Source organism: Ciona intestinalis, unplaced genomic scaffold, assembly GCF_000224145.3.
Source record: "Ciona intestinalis unplaced genomic scaffold, KH HT000144.2, whole genome shotgun sequence".
NCBI lineage: Eukaryota > Metazoa > Chordata > Ascidiacea > Phlebobranchia > Cionidae > Ciona > Ciona intestinalis.
This window is the reverse complement of record NW_004190466.2, coordinates 7,401-32,288: the sequence shown is the minus strand read 5'-3', so window position 1 is coordinate 32,288 and position 24,888 is coordinate 7,401. Positions and strand designations below refer to the sequence as shown.

Below are 24,888 nucleotides of genomic sequence, written 5' to 3'. Positions count from 1 at the left end.
AAAACCAGAGAAAATCATGGCTCAACCTTGCAACATTCTAAAGGGATAACTTGCTTGCTAGAAATTACTCTGCTTTTGAAGAACAGAATGTTAGCTTGAGTAGATCATATTTTGTCAACTTTAGCAAGTCTTTATTACTAGTCTTGTACTAGTAACAATACAGACAAACCAACTTCTTTTTTTTCCTGATTGAAAAAATTCCAAGCTATTTCTGCAACATTTTTAAGAAAGAAACCTTGTCCATTTTGTTAAGGTCATTTTAAATCAACTTTATTAGAATCAGCAGAAATAATGAGAAAATAGGCTCGTGAGGAAAATACGCAAATAAATTGGAATTACTTGATTTTAAATCCAAAGCGGCACTGTTAGGTGATTACATGGCTGAGATTAATACATGCAATAAATATTGGCAAATATAAGAAGCAAGCAACATAAAATTTAAATAAAAATTGAAACATTAAGATTAGGTAAGCACAAATCATTGCAAAGCGATTTCTGGGTGTTCATTTTTGAGTTTTACATAAGATTTGATCGTAGGCACATATTGGTCTTTGGAAGCATGGGTGACCATATTTTTTTTCTTTACAGAAATAGTAGTATGTTAAATTAAAACCGGTCAACACTGCTGGGTGATATTAATGCGCAGAGTATATCGGGTAACATTATTGTGCTTTGAACAGTGTTGACCGATATTTTTTATTCCAATTGCACAGGTTGGCACTTTTGATGCTTGTGCATCACTAGATAATGGACCTTTCTAGCTTCAAGAGAAAAACATGAATTCCAAGACGCACAGTGGGGGATAGGGAGTAATAAAACAACATACCTAATATGTAAGTACCACAAAACATAAAAGTGAAAACGTTTCAAATGCAGAACCGTAAAAAAATGTGTCGCACAAAGTACCGCATTGCTACGTGTGCATATAAACGTCAATTTAGGGCGAAACTTTATCTCAAAAAAGCAGGAAGCACACTTGGAGTTACAGAGAGCAAAGAAAAAAAACATCTTCCACAGAAAAAAGGCTAAAAATTAAATAAGGAAAATCTCATTTCGTGCAACTTGAAAAATGATTCGTAATTAGAATGTTGGTTAAGTGAAATTTTCGAGATACATTTTTATAACTTTACACACTTGTCACTTTGCTAAGCTGAGAAGCTTTACTGGCAAGAAGATCAGCTGCATTTCCTCGTTTTTTATGAGGCCGATGAATTGGGTTTCGAATAAGTGATGACCTGATTAAAAGGCAAGATACTAAATAAACAATGTTTGGTCCAAAATAAATAAATAAATTATCGCGTAGTGGGGCAACGACGGTCGTTGTAACACATGCTTTACACCTTGTGTCCAATTACAGGTTATCATGTATGTAACTGTATGGGTGATAACTTTTTGAGGGATTTTTAATGGCTGACAATTCAACAACCTATAAGAGCCCTTTAGGTTAGAGCAATTGCAGTTAAGTGTCTTGCCCAAGGACAAATATACCCACAATGGTAGCAGTCTTGAGCTTTCATACTTTGGATTTAAGACAACGGTTTTAAACCTATGGGAAATTATTGTAATAAAATAGTAAACCAAACCTGGGAGCAATTGCCAGTAAGTGTATTACCCAAGAACACAAAGGTAGATAACCAGTAAACCTAACCTGGTAAATGAATCCTTGTCGTCTTGAAGCTGAACAGCTGATGCGAGTCGTTTAAACTTTCCCTTGGCTGACACTCGTCGTGGCGGTGGCTTCACTTCCTCTGGCACCGGTGCCATGGCTTTCTTGCTGTATAAAGATGAGGAATATTTGGTGGGTCGGCGCCGCGAGTGAGGGGTCATGGCTCGATGCTTGTTGAGGTGCCGCAGGTGAATGTTTTTAACTATTGCTGAAAAAAGTACTTATTTTTATTTTTTGGGGGAAATCAGTTTCGGAAATTAAAAACTGTTGTATTCCATGTGGGCAAGAACCTGGGATTTAAATCAAAATTAGCCCAATATCCAGAGAAAATATATTTAAAAAATGTTTTACTTAAATATTGAAAAAAAAAGATAAACTGCAAAGAAGAGAAATCGAAAAAAGAGATAAAGCAAGGAAAGAAGGTAAAACACAGACCCAATGAAAAAAAACTGACTCGAATTAAAATAGGTTTTGGATTTTATGTACAAACCTGGATAAGTAAATGTGATATCTTCATTAAGGAAATGATGATTATCATCTGGTAGTTGTGGAGTTAAAGCTGGGAGTCTATTTGTGAGGGATTCCCTGGAAAGAGAAGTTGTTGCATTACGGGACAAGGGAGTTAAGTGTCAAGCGCCATATCAGTCAATTTAAAAAAAATCTTTTTTATTTACCTTTAAGATAAATTTGTACAGCTAGATTTAATATTAACTGTACTTGCAAAATTTAAATGCTAAAAAAAGAAGTTCTATAAAGATTAAAAACGATAGTTTCAGTTTCCTCATCATTCCATAATAACACTGCTTATAGTCATGTATGTATACACTTATAATACACATGGATAGGGAACAAATTTATGGCTTATATATTGCAAACATGGAACAACCATTGACCAATCAAGCGCATGCTTATGTGATGTGTCTGCTGATGTAATGTGACGCAAGACACACAATACGCAAACTGAATTACAGCAAACTCAAACTGGTAATAAGAAAGATTTAGTTTTATGTTAAAAAAATTCCCCAAAAATATCTAGCTTTATGCGATAAAAAAAACAAAAAAATATTGAGTAATTTTTCTCATGGTGTACATGTCTAGGAAGTACATAATACGCAAACATAATTATCTAGTATAATAGTATACAAAAATCCTATTTATTTTTCCTGTAAAGTACAATCTGAAAAGTAGGTTATTCTGCCTATTATTAATTTAAAAGTGCTGCTAAAACAGATATTTGAAAAATGAAAAAAAAAACTACTTTTAATTAAAGTTAACAAAAGCCCTGGAAGGTAAACCATTAGGTAAATTTTATTCGAAAAAACAACCAATTTAGTATAAAATTAAAAGTTAGTAATTAAAGTTTAAACTTTTTTCAAACTTTTAAAAAAATAGGATTCAAAACTTATAATTTCCAATTAAAGATTTTGAACATCATAAAATAAAAAAAGTCCTGTTTCATATTTTTCAAAACTGACTTTCTGCTCCGCAGAGTCGCGATCTTCTTCTCATACTGCATCTCCTGCTTCATGAGATCAGTGTCCTCCTCCACTACATCCAGCTTGGGATCAGCGAGAGGCCTCCGATGAGGGGGGGAGCGAGGTCCGGACTGGATTGACGGCCGAATTCTAGGTTTGCATGAATTACATGCAGCATGCATGGGTGACAAATGTGAACCAATACACGGCAAAATGCGATTAGTAAAAATTAGGTTTTAGTTTTTCAAATAAAAATAATGTTCACACCTTTAAAATTACAAAACTAGTTTATAAGGAGCCAATATAATACTTCTTTCTTAATATATAGATCAGTAAGTAAAACACAAATGTTATATTTTCTCCCTTTAAAACTTTTTACCCAAAGTAGCATCTGTATTCTAAATTTGAAAAAAGGGAAAAAACTGCAAAACAAACTAAAAAAAACAAAACAAACTATTTTCTGAGAAACCTATATTCAAAAAAGTGGTAAAAAAGAATAAAAACAATAAAAAAGTAAAAAATACCTTCTTTTCTTTCCTTTCCCCATAGATTGTCGAATCTGTTTCAATCTTTCATTCGTTGAGCTTTCTACGCTCTGTAACTCCGAGATACTCTCCAGTGTGCTCCGGACTTTCTTCACTTGTTCAGTGATCACGCACTCCACTGCTCTGTAAGAATAAAAAGAGGAAGATCAGAGTTTGATCTCAAAATTTTTGAACATTTTTATCTAAAAAATTTGAATATTTTATCTCAAAATTTTGTATACAATAAATGAAGAAGACTTTGTGGCTGAAAAACTAGCTGAAATTGAAATATCTTTAAAAAATTATCCACTTGCTAGAAAGATAATTTCCACAGCTGCTAATTGTAAAAATATTCCCCCCAAAAAATCTCCATATGATGACTGTTTCATACTATTTTGTACAAGATAAATTAAATCTCACTTTGTCATATCCCCAACATGTTCAGCTGCTTCAATCGGTGACACGTGCGTCGGGGCCGCAAAGAAGCACGGAGTGAACACGATCGCCAAGTTGCTCGGGGACATGCGGTTCGTCGGTTCCTGTTGTGCAACTCGTGCCAAGTGGAACACAATGCGTTCGAGTGTGGCATGGTTCTGCTGGGGAATTCCCTCCAAGACGTGGTACAGAGCATTCACTCTTTCGCGATCATTTTTTAAACCTTAAAAATGAAACAATTTTAATGAATTTAAATAAATATTTTTTAAAAAAGAAATTAAACCTTTAAAAAAAACTTATGAATTACAACATATTTAACTTTGTGGAAGATTATATCCTTTATGCATATTTTCTCATAATTTATAGCTAACAATTTAGAAAACCCATATAATAATTGCAGAATTGAAGTTTTAATATAAGCATAAACACTCACGAGCAGATTGAAGGAATTCAAAATATTTGTCGTAAGGAACCAAGGGGCTCGGCAGCGAACGCAGGAACTTCTTAAAACACGAGGCAACGGAGTGAATGTTGTAGTCGTCAAAATTTACCTGTTTTGTGAAAAATTTATCTAAAATATCCATATAACAGCATAAAGAAATTTTTGTTTAATTTTTTTAATTAAAATAAAAAAATTACAGATTTATAAATGTTACTGTGTGAATAATATATTAAATTTATTTATCTTTGCTTGGTGGGACAACAACATTCTTTACAACATTGGTGTTCTGTTGCATACACCTCTCAGTTATAAACCACACACACATATATATCTACTTGTTATTATACCCATATTTAGCGATAAATAATTTTCTCCTCACCTTCTGACACTCGATGTCCTTATTGAGCGATTCTTCCAACAATTTATTCTGAGTAGCCGCAGCAGATTTCCGATAAATACCTTCCTGATAAATCCCATTCATCTCCATGTAACTGATGCATTTATCAATGAAAGTGGGAACTAGCCTGTAGAGAGGAGTGTTTCATGTAAAAATGTACAGATCAGATAATCTAACAAAATTTAACAGAAAAACTGTGTTTCGTGAGGCAGAGCTTTCGGTAATTTAAGTTCTAACCGGAGCTCTCAAACTTTAAACACCAAAAGTGTGTTTTTTGTATTTTCAGATCCCCAACTGTAAACATTCAAAATTAGTGTTTCCAGATCAGAAATACACCGAATAAAAAAACAATGAAAAAAAATCCAGGTTCTCACCCATCTTTTGAAGCGAGACTTGCCAAAGATTCTCCGAACAATTTCTTCGGCCTCGATTTCTGTCTTCCCCCCTCCATGGAACCAGGACACCTAGTGGTCAGTTGTTTGAAGCACTTTTTGTGGCAAGCGAACTTGCAAACTGTTGAATTGTAATGTCATAATATAGTAAGTGTACTATTATATTTTTTCAGGCTCTGTTAAAAAATATCACATATCTTTATTTTTTGAACATATTTTATTTGAAAATAAATTCAGAAAAACAGGTATTTTTACACACATAGTAAAAATTGTTTGTTTAAAAAGTTCATGTTAATTTACAATTAATGTTCAAAAAATTTACAAAAAAAAGGTTCAGAAATTTCACAAAACCAATGTTCAAAAGATTTACAAAATAACTTACTTTTACACACAAGTCCTGCTTCCATCAACCACATCGTGTTTCCACAAAATTCACAAACTTGAGTGATTCCCCACTGCACACCAGCAAAACTGTGGCCGAGTTTTTCCTGAAGAAATAATTTTAAGGGGTTATTCTGCATATGAATATAAGTATTAAAAATCCTTAAATTGCAAACTCTTTTTTTGTAATGCATGCCTGACAAAGATCTGGTGCTACGAAAACAAAACAGACAAAAATCAAGTCCAACTAATTGTTTATTATAAAAGATATGTATTCTGCCTAAATGACATCACCAGTCTCTTTTTTAAATATAAATCTATTGAAATTTGAGCACCAGATCAGGGTCAGACACGCCGAATTTATCAGCTACATACCACTGAGTCATCTTTAATTTTCTTTCGTTTTGATTTTGTTTCCTTTGTATATTTCGGTCGAACGTCATTCATAAACTCATTCATGTAACCACGGAAACCATTCACCCCCATCATCGCAGCGTATTGGTCCAAGGAATAATGGTTCGCTGTTTTTTCGAGCACCTGTTTTTAATAGTAGGGTAAAAATTGTATTCTACTCCATGTTTTGTGAGATCTCGCAAGTGAAATGTCAAGGGTCCTAGGATTTAAGGATTAGCTTATTGCCTCAAAGTGGTTCATTCTATTTTATGTTGGTGAGGTTCCGAAACAAAAATAAGTTTTAACTACTTCTCAACTTTATACAAAAATTAATCCACTTCTGAAATTGCTAAAAAAATAAAAAACTATTAATCAATTTTTAGAAAAAGTAAGAATTACTCTTTCCACAATACCTTCTAAAAAGCTGTGGTTCTTACCTGTCTAAAGTTGGCAACAATATCTTTGTATCTTAGACCATTAGTGTCACCACTTAGCGTTGTTAGTGAGTACAGAGCTGTGAGGTTCGCACAAAATTCGTTCAACGAGATTTTGAAAACTTGATCAACTAAGTTGTCTCCTTTGAAGTTGGAAGTCTAAAAATTAATTCAATTTATTGATAAAGCTGTTGATTTTGTTGCATAGTTATTGAATATTGTTCAATTTTTACAGTTTTTAGCTAAAATTCATTTTTATTACCTAAAAAAACACTGTTTAATTGCAGTAAGACAGGTACAAAAAACACATTTTAAATAGTTTAACAATTTACACTGTTTTATTTAAATAGAACATTTTAATTACATTTTCCTATTCAATTAAATATTTTTTACACAGTTTTTAAATCTTACCTTGCTCTTAATAAAGTCATCAAGAAGAAGAAGTTCATCCGCACTGGAGACGAGGAGCTTTGGAGAGAATTGCTCTTCCTCCAAGGACTTGATGTTGACAGCATGATCTTCTGGATGGTGGAGTTTCTCGGATGATCCTAGGAAGATGTAGAATTAATTAGATGACAAAACTTAAAAACAAGGATAAAATTAAAAACCAGGGAATTAATCATAAATAAAAATTATGAAAATGCATCTACAGTACAGACGTACAGCATGTACCACATGTAGTACCGAAAGTGAAAAAACGAAACCACATTATATTTTGAATATAAAAAGAAACAAAAAAGGTTCAACTTATTTTAAAAATAAAACAAATTTATAAAAACTATATTTGTTATTGTTAAAAATGTACATTCCATAGAAAAAAGGAAACTCCATTTTACCTCCATGTGCTGATATAACACTGTCTGTTGATTTCTTTTCAGCAAGATATGGGTGAGAGCGGTTTTGACCCCTACTTGAACCCCAGAAAGTTTTCCTCATTGCCTCAATAAACGCACTGCCCCGTTTTACCCCATCCACCTGGATTTTTAAATTATATTTTATTTTTTTTATTGATGTACACATTTTTTCTTTAAGTCCTTTTGATTAAAAAACAAACAATTGCTAGAAAATCTCTTGAACACTTTATTCTTGATTTAAAAAGATAACTCAAGTCTGGCAGGAATTATAAATACACCTGAAGCAGTACTAAAAGTTAAGTAACAACTTACTTTCAGTCTGTGATAAGTTACTTGTTTATCAATGATAACCAGACCCTAATCTAACACAAGTTTCAAACAAATACATTTAACGCAACCGTGCTATGATACTGTTATGTTATCGCGTCGCAGCATTGTTTAAAATTTCTATTTTTTTTACAAGAGCAACCAGTCGTTATAAACCAATGCTTTGACTTTCACATTAGTCACGCTAGACTAGAATATAAAGTATTTGGTTTCTACATAACCGTGTATCATGGGACTGAATATTAAAGAAACATTTTCAGGATCATAATAAGTGATAGAAATATAACATATAAAGATGTTTCCAATGTATAATTACACAAAAAGTCAATGAGAAAAATTGTTGTTTACTTTTGACTTACATAATTTTACAAGCAAAGACATAAATGTGACTTATTTTATACGTAATGTTACTTATATGAATGAATGTAACCTGATTTGCTGGCAATTAAATAAATTAAAAGTGCATTTTACATCACTGGATGTACATAATGTAATATATGACAGTGTATAATCATAGAGCATATACAACTTTATATCTTACTTGATTTTGCAACTCTGGTTGGTCTAAATCTTGGCCATGTTCTACGTGCGTTGTTTCACCCTGGTGGAAATACATACAACAAAAAGTGAATGAATTAATTTTATAGAAAAAACAAAGTTTTTATAAGTGGGTCCAGAGGAGTAAATAAATTACAAAAATTGTTTAATTTTAGCTACATGTCATTAAAATACAAGTGTCCTGCGTGATCATGCATGCATTTAAATGCTATGACACATTAAATTCGAGTAGGGTAAGATACTATCTAGCGTAAGCAAGAGTCGAATACACCCTTACCTGGTCATGCATGCATTTCTTGGCGAAAGCTTCAGCGCTTAGTGACGCTGATTTCCTTGCCACTGGGTCAGTGGATGGGGGTTGTAACTTGGAAGCGACGTACGCCTCTATTGCTGAGTTGCTACGTTGGCGCCGTGGCATTTCTTTGGCAACACTGTATAATAAGTATGAATTTTAATCAACTGCTATTTATCCGTAAAATAACAAAATATTATTAGAAATATAAGAAACTGTTATTTTTGCTGGAAACACTGGGGAAATTTGTTGTGCATCACTCTAAACATTTTTTCACCATGTTGGTTTTAGCTAGGTCTATGTTGCCTGCTACACTTATTAGTTAGCCATGCATGATCAATATAAATAGTAGCCTAGGTAATTGGGGTTATGGGCCAAATCAGGCCTATATACCAAGTCCGAGGCAGAACCTCACCCATATAGAATAGAAGAAACATTAGTTTACAAAAGTAAATATTTAGCAACTTGTCTGATGCACAAGTTTTACCTCTCCATTGAAAGACTTCTCGCAAATACTGGGTTGGTTGGGTTTTGTGTTGCCAGGCCATTTTCTTTCTGAGCAGGTTCAGATACCTCTGTTGGTTTAGATGTTGAATCTGATTTGTTATCTGGCACCACTGGTTTGCTCTGCGCTTCAGTTGCATTTTGCAAAACTGTTTTGGTTGGGACCAAGGATTTGCTTGGCATCATTGGCTTATCCGGCAAAATGTGTTGCGCATCACTGAAAGTATAAAACGAAACTGTAACCTAAACAAAAACATGAGTTTGCAAGTCACTTTAAACAGTAACAAAAAGTAACAAGAAACCTTAGTATATTAAAAAAATTCAAAGAATGTCTTGAAAAAGTTCTTTTTAATTTTAAGATATTTAAATTCTATTTAAGTTTTTCTACTTTTCTACCTTTCCAGTTTTAATGGTGATTGTGGAGGAGTGGAAGAATCGCTTGTATTTGAAGGATTTCTTGAAAATGGAGTTGTTTCCAGCATCGGCATGGATTCTGCTCCAACACCAAAGGTTTTAAGTTGTTGACTCAACTTGTTCATTTGCTCCAACCTTAAAGAAGTTATTTCCTGCGAAAATTGACAGTTTATTTAATCTTTCAAGGTATTTTCTTTAATGTATCCAATTAGGAAGTTTTCTAATCAAACTTTTACACCCTTTTTACTGTTGACTATGCATTAACCACAAATACATTTTTCTCAAATAAAACATTAAAAAGTTATTTCCTGGATAGATTGACGCTTTTATTTGTTGACTGGATTTTCATTATTGTTATCAATAAGGTAGATTTGTCATTTACGAATCAAAATTTTGCACTCATCTTACTGTTAAAAATGCATTTTAATTGTACTTTTAGATAAAAAACAAACATTTTAAACAACAAAACTTTCGCCTCTAAACCTTAAATATAAAAGGAATATTTTTTTAATTTTTTATAAAATTATCACCATGAAAAAACTAAAAGGATAAAATCGAAGTTGAAAACTCTGCATCACTTACATCTCTGATCCTCTGATCTTGTTTATTCCTCCTCCTCACTCCATCCTGACTCCTGTTAAGATCAATGAGTTGCCTCTGTTGCTCCACCCGCTGGAAAGCCAGCCACTCCTTCTCGAGACGAGCAAGTTCTTTCGATTGTTTCCTCTGGGGTTCAACTTTCGCCGGAAATGTTGTTTCTGGAAAAAATATTTTAGAAAATAAGTTTTTTGTTTGTATAAAAACTATTTCATAAAATATAAGATTTTAATTGGTTTTGAAACATTTATTTAAAAATTTATTCCAAAAATTGGTATTCTATAAACCTTAACGCTTGTAAAACCATAAAAAAAATAATTTTAAATTTGAAATAAAATATGATAAACATACCCATGTAATTCTTGTCCGTCTTGTCTGTATTTATTTCAATATCATCGAGTTTTAAAACTTCATTGGATTTCTTCGCGTCAGCTTCAACAGACACAGTATTATTCACTAAACTTGATGATAAATTTTCTCCAACAGCCAGATCTTTATTTGTCGATATTTGACCATGTTTTAAAAAACGTTTGTTTTTAGATGGTTTAACACTTTTTGAAAAATCTTCATTTTTTCCTAATTTTTCATTTTTTTCCTCAGGCGGGGGTTTGGACTTAGATGCAGGAGCTGTGTATTGGAACCTCCCTGGCTCCGGACTCTTATTCGACTTCTTAAGATCATAAGATTTGCTCCATCCATCCAGGACCTCATCTGTGGACTTCCTCTTGCTTGAAGGAACGTACACCACTGGTTTAACGACTTCAATTTTACTTTTTGGGTACGCAGCTTGTAAGAAGACTTCACCCGCTTTGGTCCGAGGCCTGAACTGGGGCCTGGGGCCAGTGGGGGGTTCGTCCGGTTGCGGCTTTGGTTCTTGGCAACATGGTTCGTGATTGTTGTTTGTGTCGTTGAATGTTGGTGTTGATTTTGTTGATTTTTCTTTTTCAACGCTGGCAGGTTTGGTGGGGTCTTGTGAGGTTTCAGTTTTGGTTTTCAAGATTTCTTTTACATCCACTTGAGCTCTGGGTTTAATATTTAACAAGTTAACATAATAGTTAACCTATCAGAGTATCAGTAACAAACTAACAAACTGAGTAACAAACTAACAAACTGAAACTAACAAACTATATATTCATTTTTCAGTCAAAGCCAAGTTAATATAACAGTTAACCTAGCAGTAATGGAACTGGCAGTCATAATATCCCTTCAAATCATTTTTTACCCATAAAAATAAACATCAACTAAAAAGATTAGCTAAAATAATTTTACACTAACACATATATTTACCCTTTTTCATTTTCTTTGATTTCCTGCATATTTTTATACAGCGTTCGAGCTTGATGTCCTCTGTATATTCTTTGGATGATCACGGCAGCGTTTGATCTTTTTTTGCTCCTGTAGTTCTTCCAGGATCGCTGAATGATGCGGGCAGATTGATCATCTTCCTCTTCTACCCTCTTCCTCCTTGCATCCTGGACTCTGCACCAGAACAACAAACAATGATATTACACAAATATTTCAAGAGTTTTAAACAGACACCGTACTAATAACTTTACAAAATTTATATAAGTGTTTAAACAAACAAATAGGTAAAATTCTATTAAAAACATAGATTTTTAAACTTGAGTAATGATTTTTAAAAATTTATTCAGCAGGTTTCAAACAGTTTGTGAGCATCCACACTCATTGTAACTAAAAAAGAAATAAAAGGTAGATTTTTTACCTCCTTCGTACCAAGTACCCCCGGATACAAGCTTGAAACTGAACCATTAAACCTTCAAACTTCTGTGCTAAATAACATCTCCACGCATCCTATGGTATAATGGGTTTATTTCATTTATAAAAACCAAATGACTATCACCACTAAGTTATACACCTGATTGCTCATAAGTGGATAATGTTTCAAACTGTGATATGACGACTGTTGTTGCCCAAGTCTCCAGGATAAATAAATTCTAATTATTATTTTTAATCATCTAAATTTACAAAAAATGATATATTCATCATAAAAATTTAAATATAGAACAGTAACATAGAATAGTAACTCTTTTTATAACTTATAATTATGTGTCAGTTCATATGAAACTTTAAACCTTACTAAGTTCCTACCTGTATAATAGAAGCTGCAAGATGCCACTCCACGATTTCCCGCTGAGCTTCCAACATCCTCCAGTAGGATTGTATTTTAATTGCTGCTGATCTTTGTTGGAGGTAGCTCCTCCTACAAATGCATCCTCTGATCCTGGATTGGAGGAGGACCACATGCTTGAGGACAACTTCGTGCAACGACTCTTTGAGGATGCGGGATGCATGATCGCGAAGGAAGAGCTGGGTCCTCCCGGTCTGGAAATGCTTCCCAGGTTTTAATCCGATCGAGATGAGGAAGTTGCTGATTCCTGATAAAGTGATCTCCTGGTGTGGCATCAGTAACTGGGAGAACCAAATTTATTGAATATGAAAGTTGGAGCAGTTGTGGATTATGGTAAGTGTAGGGTACTGTGTTATCAATTTGTTGTAAACTATATACCTTTTATTTAATTTATAATCAATAACCAGTTGGTTGAATTAAAATGAACTGTTTTTTTCTTAAAAAAAGCTAGATTTTCTACCTTAATAAAAGATATGAAATACTTGTTTCATAAATTTTGTGCTTTTTAAATTAGCAAAAACAAAAATGATGAGATGAGGCACAATTTAATTTATCAACAAAAAAATTTCCTCACACCTTTAAAGCATTTCATTAAAAAAAGGTTGTCATTTTAAAATTTTACTTTGAATTGAGATGAGAACTTTTCAAGCGACATCCTTTCTGGATAACGAGATTGATGAAGCTGGATGGTTTGAAGGAGTCCGGAGCACCGGAGCTGGTGGAGGACCAACTTGTCGTCCAGTTTTAACGCAGCCTGGAATAATTTAAAAATTTTAAAGAAAAGGTTTTTTAAAAATAACAATTTTTTGGAGGACTTTTGTAAAAGAACAGTTTTTCTAAATCATTTTTTTAACTGTTAACAAGAGAAGTTGGGTTTTAGGTTAAAGAAAAACTTTTGAAATTACCTTTTTACTGTTAGGTTAAAGAAAAACTTTTGAAATTACCTTTTTACTGTTAGGTTGAATGCAGCGCACAAAGAATGGATGAGCTTTCTCCAGTGTTGCCATAAGTGAGCCCAGTGATGCCTGATAAAAAACAAGTTGTTGCATACATTAATAATAAGAAAAAATTTTTATGTTTGGAGTTAATTTAGGTAATGCCGACTACCCCAAAAATAAAATTTGTGCAGAAAAAGTTTTGCAAAAAAACTTTGAACTTAAAAAAGATTTTAAAACTTTTGTTGTCTAAAATTTGTTACAAAAAAAAAAATTTTTACTCAAACATTGAGAAAATTTGTTAAAAATGTTGGACCTGGTATTGCTGGGTGATGCTGTTGGTCTTCTTTCTTCCTCTGGATGTTGCGTTCACCTTCCGCCTCCCATAGAAGCTTCCCTCCCTTGATGATTCTGATCCGGAGGATGAGGAAGACACAGAAGTTTGTTGGAGGGATAACCGAGCCAACCTGGAAAATAAATTGTTTTAAATTTTAAAGTAAGTTTTTAATATTTTGAAAAGTTTAGTTGGAATTTGGAAAGAATAGTTTTAGCAATTTTAAGTCTCGATAACCTGGAACAAAAATATAATTGTTTTTAAACAAACATTGAGTTTTACAATAATTTCAACCAGCCTGGGAGAAAAATTTGAATAAAAATAAAGAAAATTAAAAAAAAAAAATTTGAAGTGGTAGGATTTAAATGTTTTCATAATAGTTTTTATTATAACTAATTTCATATATTTTTTTCTTTCCTTTTATCTATGAAAATATTTAAATCATCTTTTAAGATGGTAAATTTATTTCGGTGCAACAAAACACTGTAATAATATTGGCAAGTTTAACACTTTCGTTAGACAATGTTGGGTTAAGTGTTACAACAAGATAAAGTTATGAGTTAATAGCTTTCAATTGCTCTTCATATTGGAAAGTGCTGCACAAGTGTCGTCTGTTTTTTACAGCCATATTATGACCTAGTTCTGTTCTAAGTATTTAAATTCAATTTAAAGTTGCCAGAAAACGACAGTGGATATAACACGGGTGTTTCGTTTCATACACCTCGTGCCAGCTTGCGAGCTATCACGTATGTAACTTTGTGAGTGATTATTTTTTCTGTGGCTGACAATTTAGATAAATTTTTAGGACCACTGGGTTGGAGCAATTGCTGTTAAGTGTCTTGGACACATCCGCCACAAGGGTAGCAGCAACGAGCCTTGAACTTACATTTTCCGATGTACATAAGCAGCTTGATTCATCTTTTCTTCCGTTTCCACTTGTTTACCCAGCCATCTATCTGTTACTGTGTGTGGTGTGAGGGGGGCTGAAGAAACAAATTTTCATTTTTTAAACTATTGATAATATATTTTTGACGATTTTGTTACCAGGCGTAGAAAAACTGAATTGTTTGATTATAAATAAACGTAAAATTTAAAGAAGTAATAGTAATTGGGTGATTTCGCTAATGGATAAGTTAAATGCAGCACCAAAATTTAAAAAAAAATTTAAATCATGGTCATAAAATTAAAGCTGTAGAAAACAAAAATAATTATTTTCTATTCTATGTGGGTGAAGATCCCGTAGTGTGGAATGCCATCGGTCCTAGGATATAGGCCAGGATTGGTTAATTTACAAATAGCAATACACCACTTACCTAATTTTCCTTTTCCTGCATTCCTGAATGCATAGGTAGCACGCACAGTGGCTCGTAACACACCCCACCTAACAACTGCAGCGGGGGATTTGGACAAAATACCCTGGAGGAAACTGGAGTTGGTCGTCCTCACTAAATTAATCAGATCCTCACGGACTTGGTCGTGATTTTTCTCCCGGAAATCCTGTAGAATGTGGAAATTAAGTTCCGTAGCAGTTTGTTCCTGTCTCGATGTCTTTGATGTGTCATTTTTATTTTAAATTATTTTATTTTAAGTATATTCTTGCTACAAACAGTACGCATGTTTTTTTGCCTGCAGATAGGAAGTGTCTGTAGCAGTTTATTTGTGACTTTTCTACTTGTAACCATTATTTACAAAATTATTTACAACTTGTACTACAATATACATACGTATAGGCGACACATTTTTAAATTTTTAACAAAATCTGGGATGACATAAACAGTTACATTTATAACATTAAAGATTGGAAACCTCATTTGTTGAAACAGTTACATTTAACAATTGGAATAATGGCCTGAATGTGAATATAAAAATTTACATACAAGATGAAAAAGTTTTCTTTAATTAAATCAATGCCCTTTCAGGGTCAAATATATAATAGGGTCTTATTCCAACTCTAGAAAGAGTAAGTTTCACTAAGTACTTTAATTTTCTAATTACTTAGTTTATCCATGTGTGTATAACTTAAGCCATGTAGATAAGCTATGTAATAAGCTTAGTATGAAGTATAATGCATTATTCCCATGTTATAATCCCAATGTTATAAACTACATGCTGTTTGTTTATGTTATTAACACAAACTACTGTGGTTTTTCAAGTATACGTTTCAGTTGCTTAATAAAAATTCAACCTAAACAAATGCAGTAAAAAACTTTTTCTGAAAATATCAAAACGAATAGGCAATTTTTTCTAAAAATATAAAATTAAATGGTTTAAAAAACTAATAATAAAGAGAGAATACACTTAAATATTGTAAATGCAGTAGATACATGTAATGCAACATGGTACATAACCAGCAGTGGAATATTAATTATTTATTTTTATAAATACCGGTGACATTAGTTATAAATTTCTTCCACAAACCAAAATTTAAACCGTTGGCAAACTTTTGCTGTGCCCCTATGTTTAGTTTATTGATTATTTATGAATGGAAATCCTGGAATTGACAAAACTGTCATTAATAATCTGGTTTACTATTTATTGAATGGCAGAAGTAAATAAATAAATAACATATAAATGAAATGGAAATTTAAAAAAAATGACAAATAGAAAAATATTAAAATGTTTTGTGTATTTCAATGTGAAACACACTAGTGTTTTTATTTCTAGAAATAAAAAATCCTATACAAATATGAATGCCATATGCTCCAGAAAACAGACATTTTTATTATGAGCTTAACTGTCCTTTGTTCTAAGCATAAGAACTTTGTATATATAAACATTCATTTGTATAAGAATTTGGTTACAACACTTTTTATCGTCTGACAAGTTAAAAACATTTTAAATACACTAGTTTAAACGATTTAATACAGAATAATGTTAATTTTTCCTACCTTTATTTGGTATTTGACCTTCCCAGCATAATGTTGTATAATGAAGGCATCTTCCTTCACTACAGTTGTCTCATAATATCGTGAACCGCTGTGGACTCGGTTGAAATTTGAGAGCAACGTGTGGTTGTTGGCACCAGGGAAGCTAGGATGAAAGAAGTGAAATAAATATGATGATACTTGTATTAGTACTGCATGGCAGTGCAACATCAGACGGAACATGGGTATCTTGTTTCAAACACCTCATGTCCGCTAACGAAGTTCCACATATGTAAGTTTATGGGGAATTTTTTTTATTATTCATTTCGTTTTATTTATGTATGGGTTGGAGCAATGTTCGTAAGAACAAAACGACTGAGGCCCTAGTCTGCTTATCATATAGAGTAGGGTGGGGGAAGACGGACACCTTTAGCACATATTGTTCAAATATCCTGATAATGTTTTAAACAATTAACAACGGCCTTTGGGAGTCGTGAGGATGCGGTTTTATAATTTTTGTTTTTTACTACTAAATGAGACAGGAAAATATAATGAAAAGTTGTCCGATCTTTCCCTACCGTGCTATATTTAACTTACTTTTCATCAGTAAGATGGAAAAGCCCGGTTAGTTTCTTCTCATAGAGCAACAAGCAACCAGAGTTATCGGCATAATCTACTTCTTTCCATGTTAAACCTTCAGCACGATATTCCTCCTACAGTTGGTAAAACATAAACATTTAAAATAGACTGATTCATAAGCGTAAAAAAACATTCAAAATATTTGTTTTAAGATTGATTTTAAAATTGTTACATAAGTGGTAACTAGTATGCAGGCACGAGGTGCGTGAAACAGAACACTTGTGTTATAAATGACTGCCATTGCCCGCCAAGCAAGGATTAACAAGTTACATTCGTTCATTTGGAAGAGAATTAAAAAAAGTGTCATGTTTTAATTCCAGAAGGAACCTAAGTAGTTGTTCTCCAACCAACCACGCGAGGATAAAGCTAGCAAATTACATTCATATATTCAATTGAGCAGATTCCTACATATGTCGTAACCTATAATAAAACTGACCTGTTCCAGTTGAAAAGTATGTTTGATGCAATAATGTTGAAGATGTTCACTCGCATAATTGATGCAAAACTGCTCGAAACTGTTTTTCGCAAAATCTTCAAATCCAAAAATATCAAGTAATCCTAACCATTGGCTCTGTGACAAATTAGAAAAATATAAGTATTTTTTATTTACCTACAAAAAGGAAATTCGCGAATATAAAGTGAAATCCTAACTCAGCGATTGGGAAAATTTATTCTCACATACTTTGCTTAAAGGCAACCCACAAACTAGCAATTAAAACTTCATTTATTGCAATCAATTTGATTAAAATATGAGAACCAAAAATGAAGTTTTACTCATAAGTTTTTTTTGTATCTGAAAATAAAAAACAGTTTGTTGTATTCAATTTTCTTTATATATTGTTCACATAAAACCTGCTTACACTAAATTGTATCAAAAAAATTTTTAAAAAATGTTGTATTTAATTTCCTAAATAGATAGTAACAGTTAATAGTGAAGTAAAGAGACTAAGCAAGATACAGTTACAGTTAGTTAGTTAATAGCGGACGTGGTTTATTAGCTTTGTGAGTAAACAAAGCAAACCAAAAGCAAATAGTAGAATGACAGTGCCCTTTTAAACCAACATACCATCTTTGTTTAATGAAATATGACAACATAGTGCTAAAAACAAGTGGTTTTATTTAACCACTAATGAGAAAAGCACTGATTTTAAAATTTTCCATATTAGGACATAGGACAGTATGATTTTCGAATATAACATTAAAGCGGCATAAACCAAAAAAAATTAAAATTTATATAAGGAAAGAGATGCTCAAATGTGATTACAATTAAAGTTTCAAAAATCGAAACAGCTTTTAAAAAAATCACATAAAAAAAATTTTTCGTTGGTATGCCCCTTTCAAGATACAGAAGTTTCAGGTTTAAACTGGTGGAATAGTTGATGGAACCCACCTGGGAACGAAGTTTAATGTCCCTTGTCTTTTGCGCTAGTGCCATATTCACACTGCTGACAGCCCAGTCAAACAGACTCTGGTACAACGCTTTAGCCATTGCATCCCGGGTGGCTCTTGCCTGAAAAAATATAAAATTTCATTTAAATAAACTAAGGAACAAAAGTTCACAGGTGTAAAACGGTTTATCCAAATTTTATAAGAGGTTACGAGTTTATAAAAAAAAACAATAAGACGTAACAACCAAATAAGATGTAACAACCAAATGTTAAATATGTGCGGATGTGCTACTTTGGTAGGTTAATAAAAGTTGTCTGTCCTCCAAACTAAAAAGACAAGATCTTGTAAAACTTACTGGTTTGGTGATTGAAAATTATTTTTGTTGTAAAACAGTTATACATATATTTATATATTTTATATAAATATATATAATTCTACTTTTAAAGAACAATAACATTAACTGATTGTAGTTAAAACACATGGACTTTTGCTCAGCCTAATTAAAATCAGGAAATGCTTTTTGAAGTGATAGCACTTTATTTAATGAACTACTTCTATGCAAACACATAAGAATCATAAATCACACTTCATAATATCAACCTACTAGAAAACTTAGACAAAGTAAAAACTCTTACTGAGAAAACGAACATAAATCTCTTTTTTCGAAATACTAGCACAGCAATTTAAATGCATTGTGTTAAATTAAATCTTAAAATAAAAGTAAAAAGGTTTGTTAAATGATTTGTATCACATGATGCATATGACTCCCTAATTCTATGTACAATTGTATTGATAGCAAAAACGATAGACCATGATTTAATATTGGGCGGATCAAAATGTATTAGTAATACCATTGTACACAGGGCACTGGTAATAATTTGAGTTAATCAGTCTACCCCTGCCTCCCCAGCATTTTATATAGTTTTGTGCCTATGAACAACATTATCATACAAAACACACAATTACCTCATGTAGTTTAAGAGCAAGTATAAATCGCTCGCCTGCGCCCGCTTTTGCTTTCCTTGTAAGTAAGCATTTCCTCACGACATTCTCATCAAGTTCAAGCAGAGAACTCACGCTCGTTAAATAACTTTCATCAACGATTTCCAACGTCTCATCACGACCAGATTTCTGAAAATGACAGAAAATTTTGTAAGAAAAAACTTACAAACTGATTTTAAATTAAAAGTTAACAGTTTTACACCACATTCTGAATGTCAGACTACATTTGAGCATTTCTATCCATATACAACTTTTTTAGTGGATTTTTTTTTTGAATGTGAATGCAGACATTTATTAAAAAAGCTAAACAAAAAAATTCTTACTAGATCTTTATAAGACACATACCGTTCTGAAAGTAATATTCCCGAGCAGCACAATTGCTGCAATGAGTCGGAATATGCTTCTCTGAGCTCCACCATAGAAACCCATTACTTCCATGGCTTGTCGTAATCTTTCAAGCTCGGCAGGTGCATCAGGGTTCTCTTGTTTACTGCACTGTAACATAATTTAAGATTTAAACAATCAAGTACATAGGTTATCTAAGGTATAAACTAATTTCAACACGGTTACCCTACGCACCCTAATGTTACTATGCCTATGATATGGTGGGGGTTATTCCCTGGCTGTGGTGGACAATTTGTAGGGCACATCACAATACAAAAGAGCATACAAAATAGAAGACAGGGCTACTGTAAAGATAATTCAAGATTTAAACAACATCATACATTGGCGGTCAAGCAATAATACTGGTGTGCTAAAATATATAATGTCATCCTTGTTTCAAAAATTTGGGTGACATTTATCCCAGTCAATGTGTATACAGTTGCCCTGTGTATTCCTAACGCTGCCTATGATATGGTCGTGTTGAGGTTACATTCCAGCGGCATATGTTACCCAATGACCAGTTGTGGACAATTTGTGGGCAATATCACAGTTATTAACACTTAATACTTGTGTACCACATGGTATGGCATACAAAACACGAAAACAGACGGCAGGCTGTTGCAAGATATTTAGATATACAGTATAGTCATTAGTGATATAGTCTTGTGTGAGTTGTGTCATTGCATGTAACATTAGTCTTCATTGCCAAGTATGGATATTTGTTTTTGACATTAGCAGTTCACCATAATGGTTAACTTCCTGTATCCTACTATGGTTATTGTATGAGTGCAGTTTATTGTGACATCAATTCAAGAGTTCAAATATATTGGACACAGGCTACAGCCTTATTTGGGAATGTAATTATCTACAACTAACAATTTAAGAAAAAAAATATACATAAATTAAATTATTTTTTAAATATGTAACGAAGATTGAAAAAGTTACACCAGCCATAAGAAGGGAATTCACAGCAAAACCACTGCCATTAAAAAATCTTAAATTTGAGTAATGCAACTTTCTATAAATTCATATTGTTATTGGAACAAACCTGTTTTAGGTAGTTGTAACTTGCATTTTGATCAAGATATAACTCGCTCAGTTCCTCTGGTGAGGTTCCATACAGTAGATAGTAAAATATGTGAAAATTCCTGTAAATAAATATATTTTTAAAGGTGGCGTATTAAGAACATTTTAATCACTTAGGTGGGACTTGAACTACAAACCCCCTATGTTGTGAACCCATTTTTAATCTTATGTAGATTTATATATAAAAACACATATTGTGGCGAAGCTTATGCTCAGAGGGGTTTTTGGGTGACTGGTCAACTTTAACCTAAATACCAAGTCCCCTAGTGTTCCTTGTGGTAGAATCTTACCCACATAGAACGGGCTGTATTTCTAAGTCATGTAAAGCCCCATTTTTCCAAACATTATACCGCGTGTGTCTTATAGTTTGTATGTAGGGATTTTTACAGTTGGCTGCACCACCGCATACATAAGCCACATGTTTAAAGTTTTGACAAACAATTTTGAAAATGGGTCACTTAAAATATGTGTGATGATTATCCAACAACCAGCAAATTTAAGTTGCGTGAATAAAAAAATGCAATTACAAGTTTTAGGATGTGAATACCTGTCATTTTGTCTTAGATTTTCCCTCATGTAAAAGTTAGTGCAAATTTTATCATTGGTATCAGATTCCATGTATAGGTTAAAGAATTATATTATTCCACAACTGAGCTCCGAAGCTATATTATTTGGACAGTATATTTGATTATTTTGTACTAGTTTTAAACAGCATATTTTGTAGGATCAAAGAGCATGTTAACTTTGACAGGCACAATTTACAAGAGAAGGTTTGCTTATAAAAGTAGGAGTTATAGTATATCCAATTGGAAACTAATTTCAAAAAATTTATCATCAATTCTATGCCTATCAAAGACCACAGCGAAGAAATTTAGACCAAGCTCCCCAGCTCCCATAGCAGTTATGACTTATCACCAATGGGAGTAAGTGTAGGTCAAATTACACTAGTCACCATTTCCAGCACTCACTGTAGAGAGTGAACAGCATACCATTAGCATACTTTATTTGTGTGGGATCACACAGCGTAACCTTAAAGGGTAGGAGAGCTGCTGTAAGTGCTAGCAATGTCAACAACTGCCAACTTACACCCAGTGGTTAATTTTCTCTCGTACACCAGTTTTGGTTTAAGTCGCTGAAATGTCAGGCCTTTTATACGCGAGAGTTACCTCCATGTATGGAAATAATTAATACAACAGGATACATCTTTTGACACAATTTAATATTTTCCTTTTCTTTTTAATGAACATCTAGTTTAATACATTTTTAGTACCGTTTCCAAATTGAAAATGCTATAAAAATACAGTAAATTGGTTTATAAGCAATCCTATCTTTTAACACATTTCAATTTTATTCAGCTTACAAATTTTGTAAAAACTTAAGATTTTTTATTTTTTAATATTTTTGTTGAGAATACCATTTAAATATATCACGAAAAATAGAGATACCAATAGTAAGTCACGTTGCTTGGTTACATCAATATATATATGGAAACTTCACTAAGATATTTGTGTCAAACTACAAATACAGTGTATATGTGTCAACAATAATTGCTAACATGTCTGCTGGCTTTTATCTCTGTGTGTTGTGTGTAAGTCATTCCTAATGAACGTCATTAGTTCAAGAAAAAGATCCGAAAAAAAGCCCAAAAAAGGTTTTTATACTCAATCTACTCAATCTAAACTACAACACACATCAAATATTCAAAAGGTTTTCATGCGGTGTCCAATTAAAGCATAATAACCTATTATAAACTTACGCAACTACAGAGGTTGTAATACAGTTCAAATTAGTGGATAATCAAAGGAAAATGTGGAGTGTAGACTAAACACTTATAATTCTAACCACATCAAAGAAATATAACTCAGGAATCAATCTTAATTTTCTTTAAGGTAAGATTCCTCTTTACCATGAAAGCAACATCTGATTAGGTTCATGTGGAAATGTGCCAACTCTGGCCTAAATCCCAGCACCCATAGCTTGTCACAATGCAGGACTCACCCACGTAAAACAGAATAAATTTAATAAAACTCTTTTCTTACCTTTCATAGGGTTCCTGATGTATCAGACGTGACTTCTCAAGCAGATAAGTTTGGACATCAGCTCTAAAATTAAATGAAACAGGAATAAAACACTTGGAATTTAAGAAACAGAAACTCCATGAGTGAACTAAAGCATACCACTTGCTATGAAAAATCAAAACAATATGAACTTTAAAATAGGTAATATAATACTTTAATAGAAAAGAAATACAAGGACCTCACCCACATAGAATACAAACAATCAAAATTACATTAAAACAAAAGGAACAAAAAACACATTTTTATATCTATATTTTACTGAACCCAATTAAATCTATAAGATGATGCATTCAAGGCTTTAACAAGTGCTGTGAAAAAGTTTCAAACAGTAGAGTGAAAACTTTATACACCTACCCCGACAATAAACCACTTCCGTAGAAATATATTTTCAAAAACTTTCCAAATCGACTACTGTTGTTGTTGTGCTCTGTCTGTGCATTTCCAAACGCCTGGCCAAGTAAGATAAAGGGTAATTTAGTTACCATTGTTTTTTCTAACTGTGTTTATTGAAGTAAGACCAATATAGTTTTAGGCCTACTGTGTGTATAAATATGGTACATTTGGTATGGTGTAAAATTATTATATTATTAATGAGAAGGAAGTATAAGAAAACTACACTATACAGTAACTGGCTTTGTAGACAAAAGACATTATCTAAGTCATTTTTATAGGAGTAACTACCCATGCCTGCCTTCTTTTTAAGTTCGGTTTCTCAACCGGCATTATCGGTAAATATTGTTTGATAAACAAAGTACCCACCTCCAAAACAGGGCCGGCACCAGTAAGCATATTTTCCACACCAGTCACGTAACTTTTTTGGCAAAGAGCAAGGGAATGGTGGACCAGAAAATGTGTGGCTTGCGTTTTACCGGATCCGGATTTCCCTGTTATGACAACACATTGGTTTTGCTTGGTTCGTACCATTGTGTTAAACGCAGTGTCGGCAATAGCATATATATGTGGTTCAAGATCCTCTTTGCGCCGATTTTGGTAAATCGTCATGTATTTTGGGTTATAGACAGGGAGGAATTTGTAGGGGTTTATGGATATAAGGGTGTCCGCTGAATAAGTGTATATTTTATCCTTCATAAATCGCTTTCGTAAAACTTCCAGAAGTTTCTCTTGTGTCAAAGATGATAGCGCACATAAATCAGGACAGTCGGAATCGGAGGGTTTTGTAGGGGGTAGAAACCCTTTAGAAGCCATGTCTCTTTCAGTGGAAACTCTCTCAGCTTTCTCGTGCCACGAGTTGGCTCCATGGTACATCACGCTTCCAGTTTCATCGATTTCCCGCAGAACAAACTTGTAGGAGTGCTGGAAGTGAGTGGGCCATAACAGCATCCTCTGCACCGGAAAGTCAGAGTGAGCAAGAATCATTTCCTCCCCTCTATCTTTATGCATCTCAACGAGCACATAAGAGGAGCCATTCTCTACTCCTAGTTTTTCGATAACTTCTTCCACGACCTCCGCGGCAGTTGTGCGTTTCGTGCAGCGTACAGATTCTACAACCGAGGAGGCCGAGACGTCCACGGGATGCACATGAATCAAATATGTTGCGTCTGCGGCCATTTTCGCTCTTTATTTAGCACACAAAGTATTCCCAAACGACGATATATAGTAATCTATAATGTTTTCCATCTTTTTATATGTTTTCTACAACTGCAACTGTGTAAACCTGGAAAAATGCAATTAGAATAGCCTACTCATTTAACTTTAAATATAAATTAAACTTATTATGTGATAATTGATAAATGGGGCATACCTAATAAATATACAACTTTTCAATACATGCTAGTGGCTCTAAGCTGGTAATAGACAAATACTGTGCTGTAAGTGTATTATAAGACCAAACTTAAAGCTAAAACTTCCCTACATATTCGGTTAAAGGGAGTGACCAACGATAAAATATCAACTAACAGAATATATACACAATCTAACAATGC

General features: G+C 33.1%; 1 protein-coding gene across 2 annotated transcripts; it reads right to left on the bottom strand.

Moving 5' to 3' along the window:
• Positions 1–248: 248 nt before the first annotated feature.
• LOC100177964 (unconventional myosin-IXa) lies at positions 249–24,616 on the bottom strand. Of its 2 annotated transcripts, XM_009863461.3 has the most exons (38): positions 23,705–24,616; positions 23,300–23,394; positions 22,907–22,969; positions 20,830–20,929; positions 19,743–19,892; positions 19,362–19,526; positions 18,397–18,516; positions 17,443–17,577; positions 16,965–17,080; positions 16,392–16,533; positions 14,817–15,000; positions 14,390–14,486; positions 13,486–13,636; positions 13,179–13,259; positions 12,857–12,988; positions 12,195–12,515; positions 11,809–11,897; positions 11,373–11,564; positions 10,437–11,107; positions 10,071–10,246; positions 9,471–9,640; positions 9,058–9,291; positions 8,556–8,709; positions 8,262–8,321; positions 7,376–7,514; positions 6,951–7,087; positions 6,543–6,698; positions 6,088–6,249; positions 5,714–5,819; positions 5,314–5,452; positions 4,922–5,066; positions 4,534–4,651; positions 4,086–4,323; positions 3,666–3,809; positions 3,142–3,291; positions 2,157–2,251; positions 1,649–1,874; positions 249–1,235 (listed from the first exon to the last, which is right to left on the bottom strand). In XM_009863461.3, exons 1-38 carry the CDS (start codon positions 24,512–24,514, stop codon positions 1,127–1,129), a joined length of 6,672 nt encoding a protein of 2,223 aa, XP_009861763.1. In that variant the 5' UTR covers positions 24,515–24,616; the 3' UTR covers positions 249–1,126. The 2 variants fall into 2 exon arrangements, with proteins under 2 accessions (XP_009861763.1, XP_018671672.1); XM_018816127.2 differs by lacking the exon at positions 3,142–3,291.
• Between the last annotated feature and the right edge of the window lie 272 nt (positions 24,617–24,888).